The sequence below is a fragment of the Salvia hispanica genome, chromosome 1 (assembly GCF_029641045.1).
Source record: "Salvia hispanica isolate PSC_SH4W2 chromosome 1, Shi_PSC_v1, whole genome shotgun sequence".
Taxonomy (NCBI): domain Eukaryota; kingdom Viridiplantae; phylum Streptophyta; class Magnoliopsida; order Lamiales; family Lamiaceae; genus Salvia; species Salvia hispanica.
In genome coordinates, this window is record NC_142692.1 from 50,478,551 (window position 1) to 50,500,236 (window position 21,686).

Below are 21,686 nucleotides of genomic sequence, written 5' to 3' on the forward strand. Positions count from 1 at the left end.
AGGTGTGCCTAGTTAGGTTGGGGCAGTGCTTTTAGCATCTTTTGTAAATTTTGGTTCATGTAATATGCATCGAGACCATTGAATTGTTTGTGTTTCATTTATGATATAATGGTTGTGCATTCATTTCATTGGTTGTTCACATCCATCTCTAGTTTCCATTCGAAATGTATAACTCCAATAATCTTTCGAAGTTGGACATTGAGAAGATAATGGAAAAGTGTAGGAAACCAGGCGACATCGACCGGTGTTCGAGTAAACACTTGGAAACCGTTGTGGCATCGACAACAATAATGAAGCCAGAAGTTAGACGGGAGAAAGAGAAGGTCCATCATCAACTCCAAATCGAGATCAATCTATTGGATGAGATTTGTAATGCATCTATCCAAGGATAAGTTAATTTTTTTTTTTTTTGTAAATTGTAGCTTCCATTTCAAAGAAAGAACATTTCAGACTTCAGATTACATAACATTTCAGATTTCAGCCAAAATCCTAGGTCCTATTTATACCCGCGGCGAAAAATAGAGCAATTGCAATGCACAAGCATATCACCCGGCCAGGCAATTTCAAGTGACAAAACGCCTGGCCCGGGCATTTTTCCTGCTTCACGATCATGCTCCCAATGCCCGGCCAGATGGCCAAAACGCTCGGTCTTCTTTAGTAAAATGCCCGGCCTACGGTTTATGTGCCATTTTCGTCTATTTCCACCTATCGTGACTACAAAAACTCGATAAACTCATCAAAACACTAAAATATGGGATAATGGATGAAAACTCAAGTAGTGTGCTACAAAACATTGAAATATAACACTTTAAGGATCCAAAACACTTGCTAAACTACGAGTTTATCATAATTCACTCCACATTCATGCCAAAGAATGCCAAATACATACCTTACTGCCAAAAGAAAGCCAAAAAAAAATCCATACATTAGTGCCAAAGAAAGCCAAAAAATCCATACATTAGTGCCAAAAGAAAGCCAAAAAATCCATACATTAGTGCCAAAAGAAAGCTCCACTCCACATTCATAGCATACATTACTTCACTACACATTCAAAATACATACCTTACTGCAAAAAGAAAGCCAAAAAATCCATACATTACTGCCAAGAGAAAGATTCAATCCACGTTAATAGAATACATAACTTCACTTCACATTCAAAATACACACCTTACTGCCAAAAAATCCTTACATTACTAAATCCATTGATGCCAAAGAAAGCTTTTACATCATGATTCCACTCCACTTTCATGCCAAAATACATACATTACTTCAACATCAAAATACAAGCCAACATCACAATAACAAAGAAAGTAAATTCATACTTCACAACACTAGCTAATTTCTGTATGGCCCGATTTTTGTCATCGATCGATGCCAAAATCAAGCCTAAACAGTCCCCATCCGTCTCGGCAAGTGTCGGCAATGATTCCACACCATCGTCTTCTTCAATTGGTTTGATTGGTGAGCACCACTTGAAAACAGTGCACTCCTTTTTCTCACAAACAAAGTAGAGCTTTCCCCTTGTAGGTTTATCATGGCTTTTGATGATACGAAGTGAAGCAAGTTTCTTGCAATTGCAATACTCGTATCGGAATCGCAGGTCAAATCGACCGCTGCCACTCTCGCCGGACCCTTTGCTGAAAGTTGAACGCTCCATAACTATGGTTTGAGAGAAACAAGAAGGAAGAAGATGAAAGCTGGAAGTTGAATGCTCCGTAAACACGATGTGAGGAAATGAAATAAGAACCCTAATTCTATTATATATTTCTGGTTTTAAATTAATATTTACTAAAATAATTAAACTTTTAATTAGTGACTTAAAAATCAGAATTAAAAGTATAATTTGGTCAAAATTGAGTTAAATCTGTTGACTGTTATAAAATTAACGGAACTATTGACGAAGGATCAATTGTGATCCGATTTTAAATGTGCAGGACCAAAAAATCTAAAAGATAAAGTTTAGGACCAAAATCGTAAAATGACCATATGTTGAGGACCAGATTTGGCCTTTACTCTAAATTGAAATATGTATGTTTTTTTTAAAAAAAATAAAATGGTTGCAATTTCTCTGTATTCGTGTCGAATATTTAATGCCGTATTTGCGAATTTGTGCATTTGTTTTATTGGCTAGTGCATCGGCTAGTCCTAGTACTAGCCTATTACTGTGTTGTGAGATGTCCTAGTACTAGCCTATTATTGGGCCGTGAGATGTCCTAGTGATGTGGCAGACTGTGGGATGACCTAGTGATATGGCAGAATGTGTTTTTAGTTATTCCTGGGCACTAGGCTATTGACTAGTTCTACCTTTTGTGCCTGCTCTAAGGTGGTATAGGGTTTAAACTAGAAATTTTTCTCCATTGACATGTGCAGTGGCGGACACAGGTGGAGGAGGTGAGCGGCTTAAGCCCTCCCCAAACTATTTTTAAAAAATAAATTTCTACTATTTTTTTTTTCAAAATTCTTAAAACCTATCTTCAGCCCTTCGAAATTCATTTTTTTTGGGTTTAATGGGAAAGAATTTAGTGAGAAGGAGGGGCTGAAAAATAAAATTACAAAGAAAACTTCATGTAATAATGGCCGCACAGGAGTATGGATGAGGTAAACTTAAATGAATATAATAATAATAGTTGAAAAAATCAATCCCTATTCCTCCTATTTAAATGGTGGCACATTCTAACTTCTAGCTATACAAATATTGTGAATAGTGTAACTATGTTTTAAAAATATTACTAACATTTTTATGGAGTATTAGATATTTATTGCTTTTCAATGCTTAGGATCAGTTTATAACAACAACTCTACCACGACTCGAGATATTTAACCGATCTTCGCATATAATATCCTAATGCCATTTTGTAAAGTCTTTTTTCATGGAGTATAAAAGAGTTACAGATTCCTTGCCTGGAAGAAACAATAATCCTACAAATTTTGTAGTCTCGTTGGTCCTAAAATTTGACAGTGTTGGATACAAGGACAAAACATTTAAACATTCTGGAACAGTACAAGTGTTGTGGCAGAATAGAGCAATTGTGTAATCGAGACAAACAGAAACGTAAAGAGACACATAATTTACGTGGTTCACCGACGTTGTGTTGGCTACGTCCACGGACAGGAAACGGATAACATATTGTATTACAGAGTTATTACTTCTATATAAATAGTCACATAGATGACGGGCTAGGCCTATGACCCCTGCGCGTTCGGCTAGCGGCAAACTCCACGGATTCAAGACATACTAACAACAAGAATAAAGAGGTCATGAACTTATGATATTAGCACGAAAATAGAGTTACGAGCCTGTACTCACCCGTGCAGAATTGCCTGAAACACAGAAAAGCAAACATTAAAAAGAAAGGTACACCAACTTAATTAAGAGAAAATATCGAAGAAAAGTAAAGAAAATTGAAATGGAACACCAGCTTGTCCAACAACTTATATAGCTTTGTGATGTAATAATTACATAAATAAACAGTTTAAACCCTAAAAAATAAATGCATATGGCTTTCCAAACCCCTTCAACAAACTTGAATAAATTCATCAAGTACTTGCTAACTTATCGTGCTTCTATTTTAATCAAATTTCCCAACTAAACTATGGTGCAATCATTCTAGCATAAGCTCAATTGTTTTAAACTTCTAAATAAATCCAAGTTCAAAAAACATCAAAATCATCTCGAGATATTTGAACTATTGAATAAGCTTTAAACGATTGAGTTTTTAGGGTTTGGCGGGCGCTGGTGCCACTCCACTCCCGCTCCTCCGCCGCCGCCCGCCGCTGCCATCAAATCAGAGTTTATTCTACTGCTTCTGTTAAAGTGCACGCCACAACTAATGTGTGTTCTTCTCAATAATATTTTGCGTTACTAGAACGACATAAATTAAGTTAGGAAAGTACTAGTAGTATTTCACATGGGTAATGAACGATTATAAATTAATTTAGGAAATTCTATTAATTTCATGAGATATAAAAATGTGTGGTCAAACTTGAAAATTTATGAGATAACTGTATAAATAATTTATATTATGAAGTTGCTATAATTTATGTCACTTTTACAACTTATCAAAATTCAAATTTAAAACCAACTTAAAATTTTTCAGTTATCACATCCATTCGTATTTTTGGTGAAATTAAACTAAGGTGGCAGCCGAAAAAGTCTTGCGGGGAAAATTTTTAGGACGACGCATATTTGAATGCATAATTAGTAAAATATGAGAGAAATAGAAAAAAAAAAGTAATTGAGGTAGTGTTAATGAAGAATAAGAATCCTCGTTACAAAGAAATGAATTACTAAAAATAAAAATATGCTATTTTTATTTGACGAATACAAATAAAAAAAAAATCTATTTTTATGATATAGAATGAGTACTAAAAAGTCAACATCATTTCATTAATGTAATTATTTCCAAAATTCAAATTCAGTCCCATATCACGTCTCATCTCATCAGCATGATTGATCCTTGTTGGATCTCCCGATGAGACAAATTATTGTATCACTTGGCATTAATGGTACAGGTATAAACCACCAATGATTTAGTGAATCTTAACATCGAAGCTATCGTGTCGAGACCATCTCACTCAAACATGGGCGGTTCCCGCGGGGGGGGGGGGGGGGGGCATTAAGCCCTCAATGAAATAACTTTTTCTAATTTTTTTTTTTAATTTGTCAAATTTAGTTTAAAATCTAATGCAAAAACTCCTGCAATTATTTAAATTACTCAAAAATATACCTCAATTTTCTTTTTAGAAATCTCATCCCCTTGCACTCAAACCTTTGAAGGACTGCCGATTAAATAGTGAGAAACTCTCAGATGTCTCAAGAACTCGGGCTCCTTTGGGTTGTCAAAGCTCGGAACTCTAATGAGTTTAGACTAGAGCTGATATGCACAATAAAAAGTATTTCCTCATTTCCATAATAGTAGAATCATTTCATTTTTCGTCCATAAACAATTAATGAATGGTCAAACTAAAGCGTTTTAATTGATCAGCACAATATATGGGGTACTCATGGCATGTTATTTTGGCAACACATCCATGATTCATCCGAAAACCATAGAGGAAAGCACACATTTTTTATTTATTTAAGTTTAGAGGGATAAAAAGTTGGGAATCGTAGTTGTCGAATAATATTTGGACAAGTTTAACAGAATGAGACGTCAAATTGTCAATGAGTATAGTCCCAGCTGCAGCAGCCTCCACACTACATTCCATGCACCCAACCCAATTCCAACCTCTACTTATTTCTTCCCACCTTATTGTTTCACGACAACTTCAAATTCAATAAAGCCAAAAAAATAGATACGTACCAAATTCATTGTATTTATTAGAGTTGAACCTTAGAGACAAAAATCATCTTTTGTTCTTACCTCTTTACCTCTTCAAAAAGTTACTATTGATAATCTTGAACAATAGAATACAACAAAATAAATAGATACAAAACTGAAACCATTATATAAATTTCATGAATGGAACCTCCTAAACTTCTAGTATACATTATGGCATGTGAGTTGGATCGTTGGATGAAGATTGAAAATTTAATTTCTTATCATTCTCATAACTTTTGAAATTGAAAATTAAATTAATCATTTTTCATGTTTTTGTAAATATTGTCTCATTGTCAAACTTTGGATGAAATAAGTGATGACGCGAAAATTGAATTTTCTACTAGAATAATACATTCGGTGAACATAACGACATCATCAATGATACTTACAACAACATAGTTGCATAAATGCACAGGGATCGATTCTCACTACTGTTGTTGGTTGCAATAGACACTGAGAGGTGGACTTCTGGTAGGACAGTGAGTTATTCTGATTGAACACCCCTCACAATGCTGCAAAAGTGATATCAATAAATATAAACAATCAAATGAAAATTGTGGCAAAGCTAGAAAACGTCAGTCACTTAAGGCTGCCATTGAAGATAAGTCAATCTTCAAGTAACCTAGGAAATCCAATCATATGATATTTGAATGTCTTTTTTCCAACTTTCATATATATTTCCCCTGTCACCTCAAATATTTAGTATCCTTCCAAGAAACAACCCTTACTTACAAGCCTTATACGTATAAATATGCTATCTCTAACTCTGCTCAAACACACAACAGAAAACACAATGGATCACAAGAAGAAGAAGCGCAACCTATCACTCAAAGTAGTCTACATCTCTAGCCCCATGAAAGTCACGACCAGCGCCGCCAGGTTCCGGGCGCTGGTGCAGCAGCTCACCGGGAAAAACTCCGACATCGGCCCCTACATGGATTCTGACGGCAGCGCCCTCGTCGACTACCGCGACCATGACGGCACGCTGCTCCCGGACCGGCCTCTGCCCTCTCTCTCTAATTCCGACACGTCGGATTCCCTGCAGGAGGCTGTCGATGATGTCTTCGCTTCCCAATTCTCCGGGATTTTCTCGCCGGAGATGGGCGACATGTTAGGGACCTATCATGACTTGATCATCTGAAACTTTTCGCTGTTTTTTTTTTCCTGGGATTAGAAAATTTTGAGTTCGCTTTGACTAGTGATTATGTAGCTAATGTTAGATGCTTGTAATTAATTAAGGTGTGTTCAACTTCAATCAACTATACTTCAAATCGTAAATTAATTTGTTTTCCCAACATTTATGTCCGATCTTACAAAATTGACGATCAAAAATCTCTAAGAGTATGGAATTCAGATCGAAATCCGAGTCATTAAAAATTAAAATGACTAATCATTCTCGCTAACCTCTTTACCACAAGACATAAAATCAAGCAACGGTTTTAACTATTCCAGGTTTATTATTTCTATATACTTGTGATATCCACAGATAAGACCATTTTGTATGGGCGGAGATAATATATAATACCTCGTTCACTTTACTTTAATAACTATAACTATCTTTCTTTAACTCACAATTATCTCACTTTTATAAACTCAACCGTTTAAATATATTTCTCTTAATAACTTATTAGTTATATATATTGAGCATAGGAAAATGATAAAATTATAAGTGATAATAGTAATTTAAACATGAAATTGATCAAATTCTAATTAGTAAAATCGCGTTTGAAAATAAAAATACTAAATTATGACCATTTATTTTTTCTCAATTTTCTCATCCATATACGAAACGATATTTTTTGATAGTGCTCAAAAAGACGTTATTTTATTCAAGTATAATTCTTTTCTCTATTTTTTCCTACCTTTTTTCTTTTTATTTTATTGAAATTACATTGTTTTAAAATAATCAAAATACATTATTTTGTATACGGATAAGATAATTAAGAATTTTTTTTTTAAAATATCATAAATTTTCAAACACCGAACAAATTTAAATCCAATTTTATAATTGAAATAAGTAGTATCCCAAATTCCGAATAGTGGTTTTCAATAGCATGACGACATCGCATGTTGTTCATCAATATTCTTGATTCCTCTAGCTACAAGATAGCAAGAGAATGCCAAAATGATCCAAGAACAAATGGACCCGCATGAAATAAAAGTCTTCATGTCAAATTTGTCTCATTTACCACTTTATAACTTTATTGAACTTCTCGAATTCAACTATATATATCTTGTGTGAATGTAGCTCATTGAATTCAAAGTTAGATTTGGTTCTTCAAAATCAATGGAAGCTTCCCACCTTAAATTAATGCAAATTAAAGCGTCACAAAAGTTTAAATTTCTTTAGGGCTGCTTTTTAATATTTTTAGCAACGCCTAACTTTGGAATCTTCGTAAAAGCTAAAAAAAAGAATAGAAAAAATAAATATAGTACTCCCTCCGTTCCATAATAATGGAGGGAAAACTTTTCGGCACGGAGATTAAGAAAAATTGTGTTAGGTGAGTTAAGTAAAGAGAGAATAAAGTGAAAAATGAAAAAGGTAGAGAGGTGAAGATAGAAAAAAGTAAGAGAGAGTAAAGTAGGTGTGGAAAAATGTGTTGATTTTTACTAAAAAAGGAAATGACTCTATTACTATGGAACAGACGGAAATAAAAAAACGCCCCTATTACTATGGAACGGAGGGAGTATAAATTTGGAATGTGATGTATATCAAGTCAGCAATCAAATTCGTTTGTCATCTTACAAAGTTACAATTATGTTTAAACTTGGTTTGGGAGTTTAATAAAATCATAGTATTTATATTTGTTGAAATCTAGTTTGGTCAATGCAGTTTGATCGGGTTGCATAAGTGCTAAAAGATTTAATTTTGTAAGCTTAAATATTATACTCCTTCCGTCCACAAAAAATAGGACACATTGGTAATGAGGTTTTAATGTGAAATTGATAAAGTAAGAGAGATGAGAAAAAAGTAAAAGAGAAGTAGTGTTAGTGGAATGTGGGGTCCATATTATTAGTAAGAGAGAATTTGTTAAAAAATTTCCTTTTTTAAATGTGCTCTATTTTTCATGGACAACAAAAAATGACAAATGTGCTCTATTTTTTGTGGACGGAGGGAGTAGAATCTATCTATATATTGAATAGATGGTCATGGAATATTCATTTTCTCTAAATCAATTTATGATAAGCAAGAAGAAATAGTGAATTACAATAATAAAGGTCAAAGTATATTTAGAAAATTTATAAAAAAAATATATAGTAAAGATATTTATAAAAATATGAGTATATGATAAGTTTATTAAAAATATATACCTTCAGGTATTCAGGGTATTTTCGTCCGGAAAGATTTAGAAATACTTCACGGGCCTAATATGATGGTTTGATAAAGTTCATATGGACCATAAAAGATGTTCCCTCTTTATAAAAATGAGCCCCTCATTCCACTATCTTTTCTCACTCATTTTTCTTTACATATCTTAAAACTCGTCCCAAACTCAAATGAGACTACTAATGGCGGACGGAGAGAATAATGATTATATATTATGTTAAAATATAGTAAATATAGTTAATAATAATGAGATGATTTTATGGATTTTATATAATACATAAAATATGTATAATATTTAATATCAATTTCAAGAAATTAAAATACAGATTCAAATTAAGAATTACAATCTTATTTTTATACAATTGAAATGAGATTATGTTGATAATAAATCGTCAACTATAAAACTAAGAAAATAAAATTTAGTAGACATAATTATATAGTCTTTTATAGTACTTAATTAATTATAAAAATAACGAAGATAAAACTTGACCATGATATAATGACATACGTAATTAATTACAAACATAGTCAATATAAAATATTTGACTAAAAGAAAACCAAATTTTGATGCATACGAATAGGGGTCGGCGCGGTACGGTATACCGCACCGAGAATGTCATACCATATACCGTACCACAAATTGCGGTATGAGAAAATATCATACATATACCTTATCGAATTTTTCGGTATACCGCAATGCGGTATACCGAAAATTTGGTATGATAATTTCCGATACCGTTATCATACCGTTTATGCAGTATATCATACCGTATTTCGGTATACCGCACTTTTACGGTATACCGAAATGATGTATGACATACCGAGTACGGTATACCAAAATAAGGTATGATATACCATTATACATGTGTTTCATACCAAAAAATTCCTATTTTATAACCAAATATATAAAATAAAATATCACCTATTTAACTAATGTCCAAAACATTAAAACTACACCACAATCAAATCTTATTCAAAAAATTCAAATCATCAAAACTTCAACAATCAAATTACTAGTGGACTGGATTTCTATCTCTGCGTGTAGACCTGCCTAAGGTTTACCGAACCGCAGGTTAAAACCGAAACCGTAACTGCCGATTACGGTTTCGAACCGAAACCGTGACAATTTACCGAATCGAAACCGTCGATTTTTGAACCGTGGTTCGATTCAGGTTCAAAAATCTTCGAACCGAAACCGTGCCGGAACTGCCGGTTCTGGGTGGTTCCAAACCGGAACCGCGAAAAACCACCAGAAAATCGTGAAACCCAGCCAGAACCACAAAAAATCGGCAGTTCGGAACCGTGAAAAACCATAAAAAAACCGCCAAAACCGAAACCGGCGGTTCCGGAACTATGGGCACCTATATCTGCGTGAGTGTGTTTGGGGTTGGGGGCAAAGGAACTAAAATGTGAAAGTAGAGTTAGAGATTTTAACTTTTCAACAATTTATATATATATAATATATAAAAATAATATATATACCAAAATTTTGGCAAATACTATATATGCGGTATACCGCGATATACGAAAATCTATACATTTACCGTACTGAAATATATCGGTAAGGTATCGTACCATACCGCAAATTCGGTATTTTCGGTATATTTTCGGTACGGTAAGTGCAGTATTTCGATATATTTAGCCAACCCTGCATACGACATGAACATACATAAGAAATATTCAATTAATTATACATTGTCAATAACACATTTACTTGATTAAACGAACACCAAATTTTGATGCATACAATTCTACAAAATTATGTTGTGAAGTTATAAAATATGAATACAAGACATGTAGTCAAGTTATAAGAGAAATTATGTGCTGAAGTTATAAAATACTATGAATAAATAAAAAAGCTTGTGTTATTGTGTATACTGCATATATATTGTATACATATATGATTGTATACGGGGTACGTGTTATAGTAGTATATGTGAAATTGTGAATTATAGAAATTTCCATAAATCATCACATTTTTCCTTTATAATCCATTTGGATATGTATGCTCGAGCTCTAAGTGGGGCCTAATATATTTCTATTTGGTAAAGAAATATTGGTGGAACACACCAAATAACATTGCTAACGTGGTATAGGGTTTAGGGTTTAACTTAGAATTTTTTCTCCATTGACACTGTTAAATTTTTATTGACCAATACAAATCATACAGTAAGTTAAAATTAATATCTCTATTTATTTTGAAAATCATAAACGACATCGGTATTATACAAATTTTCATCTTTACTAAAAGTTCATGATTCTTTTTTTAAACAGATGATGATGGTTCCTGGATTAATAGAAATGGGTGAATCGTAATTGACATAGATGACATTCAAGCTATCAATATAAAATAAATCACGACATGAGTACAATAAATAATAATTGGAGCAAAAAATAGATTTACTAAGCAAAAAGAATACGTAGGGAAAAAAAATCAAAAATGGATAACTCAGCAAAATATTGAAAAGGCAAAGGCAGTAAACTCTCCATCTCAACTCCCTCACATTATGCTGCAACCGTTGGGATTTTCATCACTGAAATATCCGCCGTGGTGATAGCCATTCTGCGGCGGGGCATAGTGGTAATCCAGTTGAGGACGCCCGAACGGCCGGGGCGGACCATGGTAGCTTTCCATCGGAGGCCGTCCGAGTTGGGCCGGGCCATGGTGATACTGCATGCTTGATGATGGGCCATAGCGGGGAGAATTCGGCGGCCCAAACTGATGATGATGAGGAGGAGAATCATGGTAATACTCCAAGTTTGGTGGCGGTGGGCCATAGCTCTGATGAGGAGGAGGAGGAGGCATCGGGTTCTGACGATACTGACGGCGGCGGTTGAGATCTCCGACTGGATAGTGATGGTATTCAGAGCTGCCGTATTGCTGCGGATTTGGAGAATCGTCGAAATTCAGTTTCCAGGTTCTGTAGTTGGAGTATTCCACGCTTCTCAACCCTTCCATGCGCTGCAATTCCGCTATGTACGGCGAGAATTGGCCGTATGAAGGCGGAGGAGGACCTCCTCCTCCCCCTCCCTGTGGCGGATTTTGAACCGCCACCGGCTTTGCAACCGGTGGCGGTTTTTCAACGGGTGGAGGAGCAGGCAACGCATTTTTCTTGGAAGACTTTGGACGTAGCGCACAGAAATCCATGGGTGTTTGTTTTATTATTTTTTTTTTGATATTTTTGAATTGTTTGTGAGGGTTTTTATATCTCAAGTTTGGGACTGAATTAGGAAATTACTATAGACAACTTTTGCCACCAAGAAATTAAATTCCTACGCGTGAAAGATTATGAGAAATAAGATCAATTTTGTACAAGGAAAAAATTGATTGTTATGGTATGACATTAGATTTACAGCTGCGAAATGCATCGTCTTATTTTTTTTGTAAAAGATTTTGTATTGTAATTTATTTTTGTTTTGGAATGATATTAGAATGCAGCTGCGAAATAAATCATCTTATTTTTGTAAAAGATCTTGTATTTATTATTGTTAAGGCAGCGAATTCATACCTTAATTTGAATTATCAAAACCCTAGACGTTCAACAAACAGTATTTAGCACGATTCTAACAAGAGATTAATGGGTTTTGTGACAAAATGATTTATACTAATAAAATATTATTTAATACTAATAGCTTTTATCAACCCCGTGACGACACACTGAATTTTATATTTTGAAATTATTTTATGAAATAAGTTAATAAACAATACTATTATTATACGAAATTTAAAGTCATAAATAAATTGATATATATGTCAAGAATTTATATTAGTATATATTTCATTTTTAATATACACATTAAATATATTCTTTATATATTTACTTGTTATAAATTTATTTTAACTTTTTGAATTTGAAAATGTCATTCCAATTACTATCATTTTATTGAACTTTATCGTATAGTATAGTGTAATTTTATTCAAATAAAATTAATTAATTAAGGTTTGTGTTAAAATGACAACACCTCTTAAAGTGACACCGTGACACCACATATACAACAATATTATAAACGCTACACAATAATATTCAATACGCTAGACAGCAATCTATAAATTGCTGTCTAGCGTGTTGGATATTGTTGTCCGAGAAAAATTGTTGTATAGTGTACAAAATATTGTTGGCCGTTTTTTTTTATCCTTGAACATTTTTTTTATTGCCACATGACAGCTGATTATTTGTCCACGTATACAAATGATTGGCTAGGAATGATAGTATGATGTTACTTTTAAGAGATGGTGGCACCCTAACACTCCTCTATTAATTAATTGATAACACAATTAACTACTTAAAGCCAATATCCTTGCAAGGATTACAAATCATTACTAATTAAAAATCGTTAAAATTATTTTTCATTCAGGAAAACATATACGTATTAAATACGTTTTCTGAAAAAATATGATAAATACACATAATTCTCATAAATAAATATAGTAGCATTAATTATTTTTAACCCTAGAATGTATTTTTATATTTCATTCGTCCCTAAAAAAATAGACAAAATTTTCATTTTGGGCCGTCCCCCAAAATTAGACAAAGTGAAAGTTTTGAACTACTGGACCACGATCCACTAATACTATTTCCACTACTTTTTCTCTCTCTTACTTTACTAATGGTGTCATATACTCCCTCTGTCCCATTAGAAATGAAACGTTTTCCTTTTTGGTCTGTCCCATTAAAAATGAAACGTTTCTAAAAACGGAAACAATACTCTCTCTACTTTTTCTCCTCTCTTACTTTACTCTCTCTTCATTAACTCACAAAACAACCCTACATAAAATCTTGTGCCGAAAAGCAAACGTTGCATATTTAATGGGACGGAGGGAATATAACTTATTCAATTTTTAGGGGGTGGAGGCAGACACTGGTGGATCTAGGGGGCAAGAGGGGGCGATCGCCCCCACTGTGCGACTAATTTCCTCTTATCCGGACGTAAAATTACCATGTCCCCCCTCTCTGTTTTCCCCGACGTCGCCCCGAAAATAAATTTTTTTTGCCATTTTCGCCCTAAACCAACCTACTAATATCTATTTCGCGCTCTCCGTTTATGAATCCTGGATCCGCCAGGAAGTATATTATTTGTATGCCTCCCTTCTCTTACCCTTCATCCTCGGTTCCCTGTTTTCTTCCACTCAGCTGTGTGCCTCTTCTTCTCCTTCCTCTTTCTTTCTTTCTTTTTTTTTTTTCATTTCTTCCACATGTATCATTTCTTTTGAGTCTAAATTAGTGAGTGCAATAGTATTTATTATAAATTAAATTAATAACAAATGTCTATTGTCTTGTAGAAAATGGAATAGGAGATTGTTGAGGCTTCGACCTTTCAATATAAGAATTGCAAAATTTAGAGGTCAGATAATCAATAAATAATTTTCAATCATAAGAATAGGGCTCCAATTTATATCAATTACTCGAAAAGATAATGCAATGATTTTTATTTGTAATAGCCACATTAATTGAATTTGCAATTAAAAATAGCATATTGTTTAAATAAAATGGCTATATATCTTTATCAAAACTCGCTTTTATATATTGATAAATCTAATGATTATGCAGCAGTCGTAAATAGTCACTCATCTAAAACAAGAGAGGAAAAATGAAAAAGCAAATCTAGCCTAATCTGTCTCTCTTCCATCATCTACTACCGCTGAAACAATAATAATACTACAAGCTATATTTTCAGAGTAAACAGAAGCCTAGCTTGACCTGCAACGGTACTCTTTTACATTTCATTATCGAGTATATCGCGCATCATTTGTATCGGGATGAGTCCTTCTGTCCTTATAGCATCTTTCTTTGGGTCAGGGCTGATGAAATACAACGTCGGCAACCCTCTAACCTGTAACACCAACACGTTAAATAGAACGGTAAGAGATCTTACAAGACGAAGACAAGATCGATAGCAAATGAAGCTATGTTATTGGTAGATGAATCCTTAGTTCATAGTTGTGTTGATAAGCTATGAAAAAGATGGAAAAGAACGTCACCTGCATATCACGAGAAAATTCATATTCATCATCCGTGTCGACCTTCACTATAATTGCATTGTTTTCGTACTCAACAGCGAGCTGTATCACAAGCAGAGCTCATAGTCAAGAAAGATCTAAAGATTTATTATGCATGTTGACAACAACAGAATTTCATCTCAAAAATATTCTCTGACTTGATGAGTGAAAACATAGCACGATTGACATTCACTGCAGAACTGCAGAAGAGTGCAACAGTAAAATGTGTAACTAAACTTCCACATTCATCCATATGGAAGCAGTGGCGAGACAGTCATGCTCGGAGCATACTGAGCTTTGGTAAAATGGGTCAACCAAAGTGGACATATTATTCCAATTAAACCTGCAAAGTATCATTTCTCCACTACCATGATGATACACCAAGAACCTATGCTGTGTTGCTACTCAAGTGTTACAAACTACATAAGGAAACCGGCAAATCAAATGCTAGTGTGAACTTATTTTGAAGGATTAGTTCTTAAGACGGGACATCAAATAATGTGACAGTGGATTGGAGTGTCGGTAACGCACCATCAAAACCATCTTAACGATAATTTCTGCCTATAATTTAGGTCAGAGGTGAGCAAACAACCATAGCTTCATTGTAAAGGAAATTCAAGGCTTAGTTAGCAAAACATGGACCCTAAGTCGAAACTCCGTAATGTGTTAAAATCTTCTGTTTTCAGGCTGTTCAGCCTTTATGCCAGCAACAATTATGCCCAAACTAATCTTACCTACAACAGTTATTCATCCCAGTTTTCAAATATGTAGATTTGTTGCTAAGGAAATGAGGCTTGGCATAATTGAAGGAAATCATAACATTCCAAATAATTACTCAAAAAAAAGAGCATCTTTAACAAATAACAAGTGACAGCACTTTACAAAGCATACCATTTCAAGTTCTTGTGCCATCAAGATACAAGGTCCACACCATGTAGCATAGAAATCAATAATCAGTGGCACATTCCTCTCTCCCTTCACCAACTCCTGGATTTCTTTTGCAGATAGTTTTTTCTGCAATCAATAAAACAATGATGATATAAAACAAGAAGCCAAAATCACAATCAACAAAGACTCACCAACTAACTAAGACAACATTATTTGCTTTTCTTCAATTTGTGGTTCAGATATAGTACCAAATTCTTAGGAGAAGTAATAACAGCTACCTAATAATACAATCTATACTGACAATTCACAAATTATTTCTAGCAGCCCAGTTTTTCTAATTCCAGAAAAATCAACAATCAAAAACAAAATATTGAAAAAAATCAAATCTTTCGCAACAAGAAGCACTAAATTGGAAGTGATAAAAGAGTAGATAAATACCACAAGATAATCGTCGCTGAGATACTTTCCTGCAGGGGGCTTGCAGATAAGCTTTCTTGAGAGCGTTTGAGTTGATAAGGTGGAAGCTCTGTTGTTGAAGGTGGAGGTGAAAAATAGAGTGTTTGGCTGCCGGGTTTTCAGCGAGCAAGGTGAGGAATTAGGAGGCTGAGGAGGAGGCGGAGCACCGAATGATATAATTGAAGTTTGCATTATAGCTTAATCGTGTGTCTGCCGGAGAGAAAGAGATAGTGCAGAGGTTTGGAAGATGGATAAATCAAAATATGTTTTCCACTTAACTGAATAGTAGAGTTGATAACAGTAAGATTTTGAGCCCATTACGCGGCCCGATAACGGGCTACGGGCCGTGGAGCGGGCTCTTCTTTGTCCTTTTTATAATAAATTAATAAAAATTGAAAAAAAAGAAAAAGGTACTCGTCGTGTACCTCATTTTCAGTCCCCAAAAGCCCTAATTAAGAAGGATTGAACAATCCTTTACAGCACCGGCGAAACAACTTAGCCTTCTGCCACAAACGTTGTCAGTTCCAATTTAGCCTCATCCTCCAGCGCCTTTACAGTGCCGGAGAAATCTGCCTCGGTTAATTCCTCTGTGCCGGTGAAACCAGATAAAAATTCTCCCATGTATGTAATTTTTTTTTTTTGCTTTTCAATTTTTGTTTTTGTTGGTAATTTCTCTCATATATGTAAATTCTTATCGCAATTGTGCTGAAAAATAATCTGTACGTTGCATCCGTTTTGTAGTATACAGTAAGTGAGTAAGTATGTGGAATTGAGAAATGAATTGTTGTTATATGATTGTTCTCGTCGTTTGCTTAGCTTGTCCAATAAGAACAAGAGAAAGGGAAGCTGACTATTGTTGTTTGCTTTCCTTGTTCAGTCTCTATTTTAGTATTCTTTTAGTTACAGTGCAATTGCATTTTTTATCTCGCTATTGATGATGAAACTGCAAAATTTCACACCTACAAAAACCAAAATGTCTATATCTTTTAAGCCATAGCCACTGCACTTAAGCATATTTCTGGCTCAAACACTTTGTCAATTTATGCGCAAAAACAGAGAATGCTGTTGTTAATTACATATCGTGTTTGTTGCATTATTCCGGTCGCTGTTAAATGCTTTCAGAGGTCTCCATCTGCACACGTAAGAAGTTATGTGTGTATGTGCTTGTCTGTAGGGTGGGACTGAAGACATTTCTCAGGTTCCACCTTCAGTTTTTCATGATAAATCTGCAGTTAGCTTCACATATTCATGCTAGACCGTTTCCGGGTGTAAATTTGAGTCACAATTTGTTTAGTGGCAACCAATATGAATCCATTCTGGGGAATCTTATGGTTGTATTTGTTAGAGTTTCCTCCTTAAATGTTCCTTTACTTTGCTCTTATCACTCTCTTTTCCTTGATTCATCTGCAGTTTAGCTTCACGGATTCATGACGACCATTTCTGGGTCAATTCTGAATTTCTCAGGTTCTACCTTCAATTTTCTTGTTGTGGAAACGTGCAAAATTGTATTTTTGGTGTATCCTTGATCTTTTCCACAATATCAGCTCATTAAAATTGAATAATGTGTAATACCTAGGTATTAAAAGGCTGGAAAATGGTGCTGGGTATCCTAAGATGCTACTCCACCGTCACAAATGCAATACAACCAGGATTAGTAAATTTCACCATGGGACTGCATCAGCAGGGGGGAGGGTGAGCTGCGGATATCATTCCTTAGTTTCAAGATTACTTTTAACTGTGTTTTTGTGTAATAGTCTGTCATTGATTCAAGTTCAGTTTCAAAACCTTCAGAAGCTGTGGTTTCATGGTTGTGCTGCCCCAGTACCAACTATATGTGCAGGAAGAAACTACGAGCTGGACCACAATGATGACTATCATAAAGAGCCTTTCTTGTTAGACATGGTTAAAACAGTCACCTGGTAATGTAATCACAAGAAGGGAAGTGGAAATCGAACCAAGTAGTACGGCTAAAGCAATTAACTAGGAGAACTTTTGAACATACATGGGATTACTTAAGCTTTTCTTGTTTGTATGAAGTGTACATTGCTGTATGCTAACTTTATTATTTTCTGTTTTTTAGGGCAACTCAGAGCTTGTTTCAGTTTTTAGCTGAGCAGCCAAGCCAGCTTAGATATATTGAATGGCCAAGCTTCCAGAGCACGGTTAGTGTCTCTTTGATGGCACACAATCCTTTTCAGTGATTTTAAATATATGTTTGCCATAGCCAGTTTCTTCTCTTTTCCTGTTAACTCTATGTTAAATGTGTATCAAAGGAATAAGGACTTGTCTGATCTATAGCATGAAACAGGTGGTAGACGTGCTAACATTTCTGACTATGTGATAAATATCATAGTTCCAATCATATTTGAGCAACAAAAAGTGATTCATAAGGTCTCTAATACATCTGTAGTTTAGATGGAGTTTGCCATACCATTTCTTTGATAGACATTTAAAGCCCTTCCAATATACATTATCTGAAATCAAATATCTGGATCTGGTAATTTCACATTGCATGTACCAAATGCATTCCATCTGAAGCCATATAATAAGAAATCTTCAACTTTACCTATCAAACACCTACTTTTAGTGCACTAATGAATCATATGATTCTACATAGGGGACATGCTGAAAGTACAATTTCTATTGAATTGTTTTTTGTTGGGTTGGTCTTGTTTAAAGTTTGTGAAGTGAGGCTCATGGCTTGGCTTGCTGCTTCATTGAACTTCTACTATAGCAAGTTAGTTTCCGATGAAATATATCTGAGTTGAATATGAAGTTAGTTTTCTCCCTTGATATCTCATTAAATGTTATAGTTTTGCAAATTTATGTGTGTTGGCAGCTTAGAACTCAAGTAGCCTTAATTAATAAGAGAGATATTTGTATTCTCTGCAGGTGAAGACAGCAATGCTGACTCTTGTTCTTGTTGCTTTGCTCATCGTTGCCCTGTCCACAGTTGATTCTGCCTTGTCTTATCTACTAGCTTTATTTTTGAGGAGAAAGGCGTGGTGATGGAAATGACTTGCAAGAGATTCGTTGGGCGTGGATGTACAAGATGATCCACCTGAGCATTAGCAAAATATCCCATGGATTTGGAGCCGTGGGAGTATAAAAAGGTCTAAAGTCTCGATGGATTCTGACATGGAGAAAAGAACAGAACCCAAACGCGTGATTCCTTATGCTGAGGTAGAAAACTTGACCTTTGATGCTATCAAAACTTGTGTGTAAATTGGAATGCCAACTTTCTCAATATTAGCTGCATCTTCAGCCTCTGCAGCTGGTGCTAAATAGATTGTTAGGTTACGAGTCTCAGTCCTCTTTATTTAATGTTTGTCTATGCAAGTGCATTTGATTTTTTATACTATTATATGCCTAGACTCAGTTCATTATTGTTTCAAAAGTATTACGATGAATTGTCTACAAAAAAGATGGGCTAACTGAAGCATCATTTGCTGATATGGTTTTGTGCATATAATATCTTAATGACCATATCTTAAATCCTCTTAGGGATACACTTGTACAAAATATTGCTAGAAATGTATCGTCTTCTTGTCTTGATGGTGACCTAACTATTATTAGGGCATTCCCAATCGATGTCTTTGTCCCACCTCCAATTTGTCATTTCAATTCGTCGTGTCATCATTTCTCTATTTTTCTGCCTCATAACCTAACACTAATAATATTAACGTCTGATCATACCGTATGAATTAATTTGTATTATGAACTGTTTTTCATTTTAATAATTATAAAATTGAAATTCATAACAATATAATTAATCAAATTACTTCTATACAAATTACAAATTCCTAAAAAATTACTACATCATTAATATTCAAAAAAATCAAAATCTTAAAAATTGAACAATGAAAAGTGATCTAGTGCTAGCATATTTCCATCTCTCGGATCCAATTTTGAAGAGAATTTTAAAGTGGAAGATAGGATTTTGAATTTATAATTAATACTAGCAGTAAAAAATAGGGATGGGCACGAGCTGTGCAATGGGTGCCTGCGCTGGGATGCAGACCTGTCCCATACCTCGTGCCACCCTCACCAGCAGTGCATGGCTCAGTCGACCGGAACTCTCCGAGCAGAGCCTTGCTCAAACCCTCCATTGCAAATGCTCTTATGAGCTGGGGTCGAGACAGTAATCACAATGGATAATCATACAATCAAAATGACTAATTGGGAAGATAATCGGTCAAATCTATAGTCATATAGGATCATCACACGATACTATTAAACTGTAAAATTGTGCGCAGAAAAAGATCATGTCTTCCAAATTTCAACTCACAAGAAGAAGTCCATCTAAAATAACAAGAATGTACAAACAACAAAATCCGAATTGAATTCAGAAGATATGAACAAGTATCTAGAAAACAAGATAATTAGAGGAAAAGGGTCAATAAGAAGCATCAAGAATCTTCAACAAGGCGCTTGCCTTGGCCTTCCCCTTGTCGCTCCCGGTCTGCACAATATCCCCAATCCCCTCAAGCACCCTGGGCTCCAGCTTCCCCCTCACGTCCCTCGCCACCTCCTCCCCTCCACAGTGCACCAGATTGAGCAGCGCCGCCACCGCATTCTCCTTGGTCCGGGCGCTCGACCCCGTCGCATTGTCCAGCAGATCCATCAGCATCTCAATCCCCAACACCTTCCGAAACACCTCCCAGCTCTCCTCACACCCCGCCACCTGCGCGATCACCGCCGTGGCGTCCTCCACCAGCCCCACCCTCCCGTCCTTGACCACGAGCGAGAACAGCGCCTGCACCGCCCCGAGCTCCACCATCTGCGCCCGGTTGAGCGGGTACAGCGCCACCCCGAACAGCGCCCGCAGCGCGTCCTTGATCGACCGCGCCGCCGAGCCCTGCCCGCGCACGATCTCCACCAGCCCGAATATGATGTCGCGCTTGTGCCCGATGATCGGCCGGAACGACTCCACGCTCAGCAAACTGAAGATCGCCGCGGCCGAGCACTGCGCCACGGAGGGGGTCGCCGGGTGCCGGAGCGCGTGGGAGAGCGCGTCGAGGACGCCGCGCGACGAGATGAGGTGGTCCTTGGAGGAGATGGAGAGGTTGAGCAGCGCCGCGGCGGCGTTCTCCTGGAGGATCGGGGACGGGGAGTAGAGCGACTCGGCGATCAGGGGGACGGCGTCGGCGTCGGCGATCAGGGGGCGGGTCTCGGGGTCGTTCTTCGACAGGAGCCGGAGCTCGCAGATGGCCTCCGTGCGGGTCTGCTCCGACACGGAGGTGAGCTTCCCCACTAGGGTTTTCACGGCTCTGCGCTTCACGGCGTCCATCTTTACAGATTCATGTGATTTGGGGGAAATTCAAATTTTATTTCTCAATTGTTTGGTTTCGTTGGGGCGGTGGGTGTATATAAGCTGACTTTTTTGCACGCTTGAATCCATCTTCACAACTTGCGCTCTTTTTATTCACTTTTCTTTTTCCATTCAACCTTCAAATATTTCCATTTTTAAAATCTATAAAACCGTACAGATAACAAGATTGAGATTCGAGAATTTTATCTATTATAGGACAAATATTCTGTGTATTTACCATCTTTATTGGGGATAATTGTGTCATTAAATACTCAACTTTGACCAAAATTGACTTTTCTAGTACGTACTATTTTATTCAGCTAAATAATTCAAAAATTTTCAAGAAAAATTTAAATCTTCGTGGCACGACAAAGTTGAGTTTGA

At 35.8% G+C, this 21,686-nt stretch overlaps 3 protein-coding genes across 3 annotated transcripts; 1 reads left to right on the forward strand and 2 right to left on the reverse strand.

Moving 5' to 3' along the window:
* Window positions 1-14,150: 14,150 nt before the first annotated feature.
* LOC125222710 (Thioredoxin z) lies at window positions 14,151-16,264 on the reverse strand. Its single transcript, XM_048125474.2, has 4 exons — window positions 15,974-16,264; window positions 15,539-15,661; window positions 14,630-14,710; window positions 14,151-14,481 (listed from the first exon to the last, which is right to left on the reverse strand). Exons 1-4 carry the CDS (start codon window positions 16,181-16,183, stop codon window positions 14,365-14,367), a joined length of 531 nt encoding a protein of 176 aa, XP_047981431.1. The 5' UTR covers window positions 16,184-16,264; the 3' UTR covers window positions 14,151-14,364.
* A 72-nt stretch (window positions 16,265-16,336) lies between these two features.
* LOC125222711 (uncharacterized) lies at window positions 16,337-19,352 on the forward strand. The gene is made up of 6 exons (XM_048125475.2): window positions 16,337-16,612; window positions 17,402-17,455; window positions 17,568-17,683; window positions 17,768-17,910; window positions 18,072-18,153; window positions 18,884-19,352. The coding sequence occupies exons 2-6, from the start codon at window positions 17,419-17,421 to the stop codon at window positions 18,998-19,000; spliced, it is 495 nt and encodes a 164-aa protein (XP_047981432.1). The 5' UTR covers window positions 16,337-16,612; window positions 17,402-17,418; the 3' UTR covers window positions 19,001-19,352.
* Window positions 19,353-20,237: 885 nt separating this feature from the next.
* LOC125218612 (ARM repeat superfamily protein) lies at window positions 20,238-21,423 on the reverse strand. The gene has a single exon (XM_048120316.2). It carries the CDS (start codon window positions 21,279-21,281, stop codon window positions 20,388-20,390), a length of 894 nt encoding a protein of 297 aa, XP_047976273.1. The 5' UTR covers window positions 21,282-21,423; the 3' UTR covers window positions 20,238-20,387.
* Window positions 21,424-21,686: the final 263 nt, after the last annotated feature.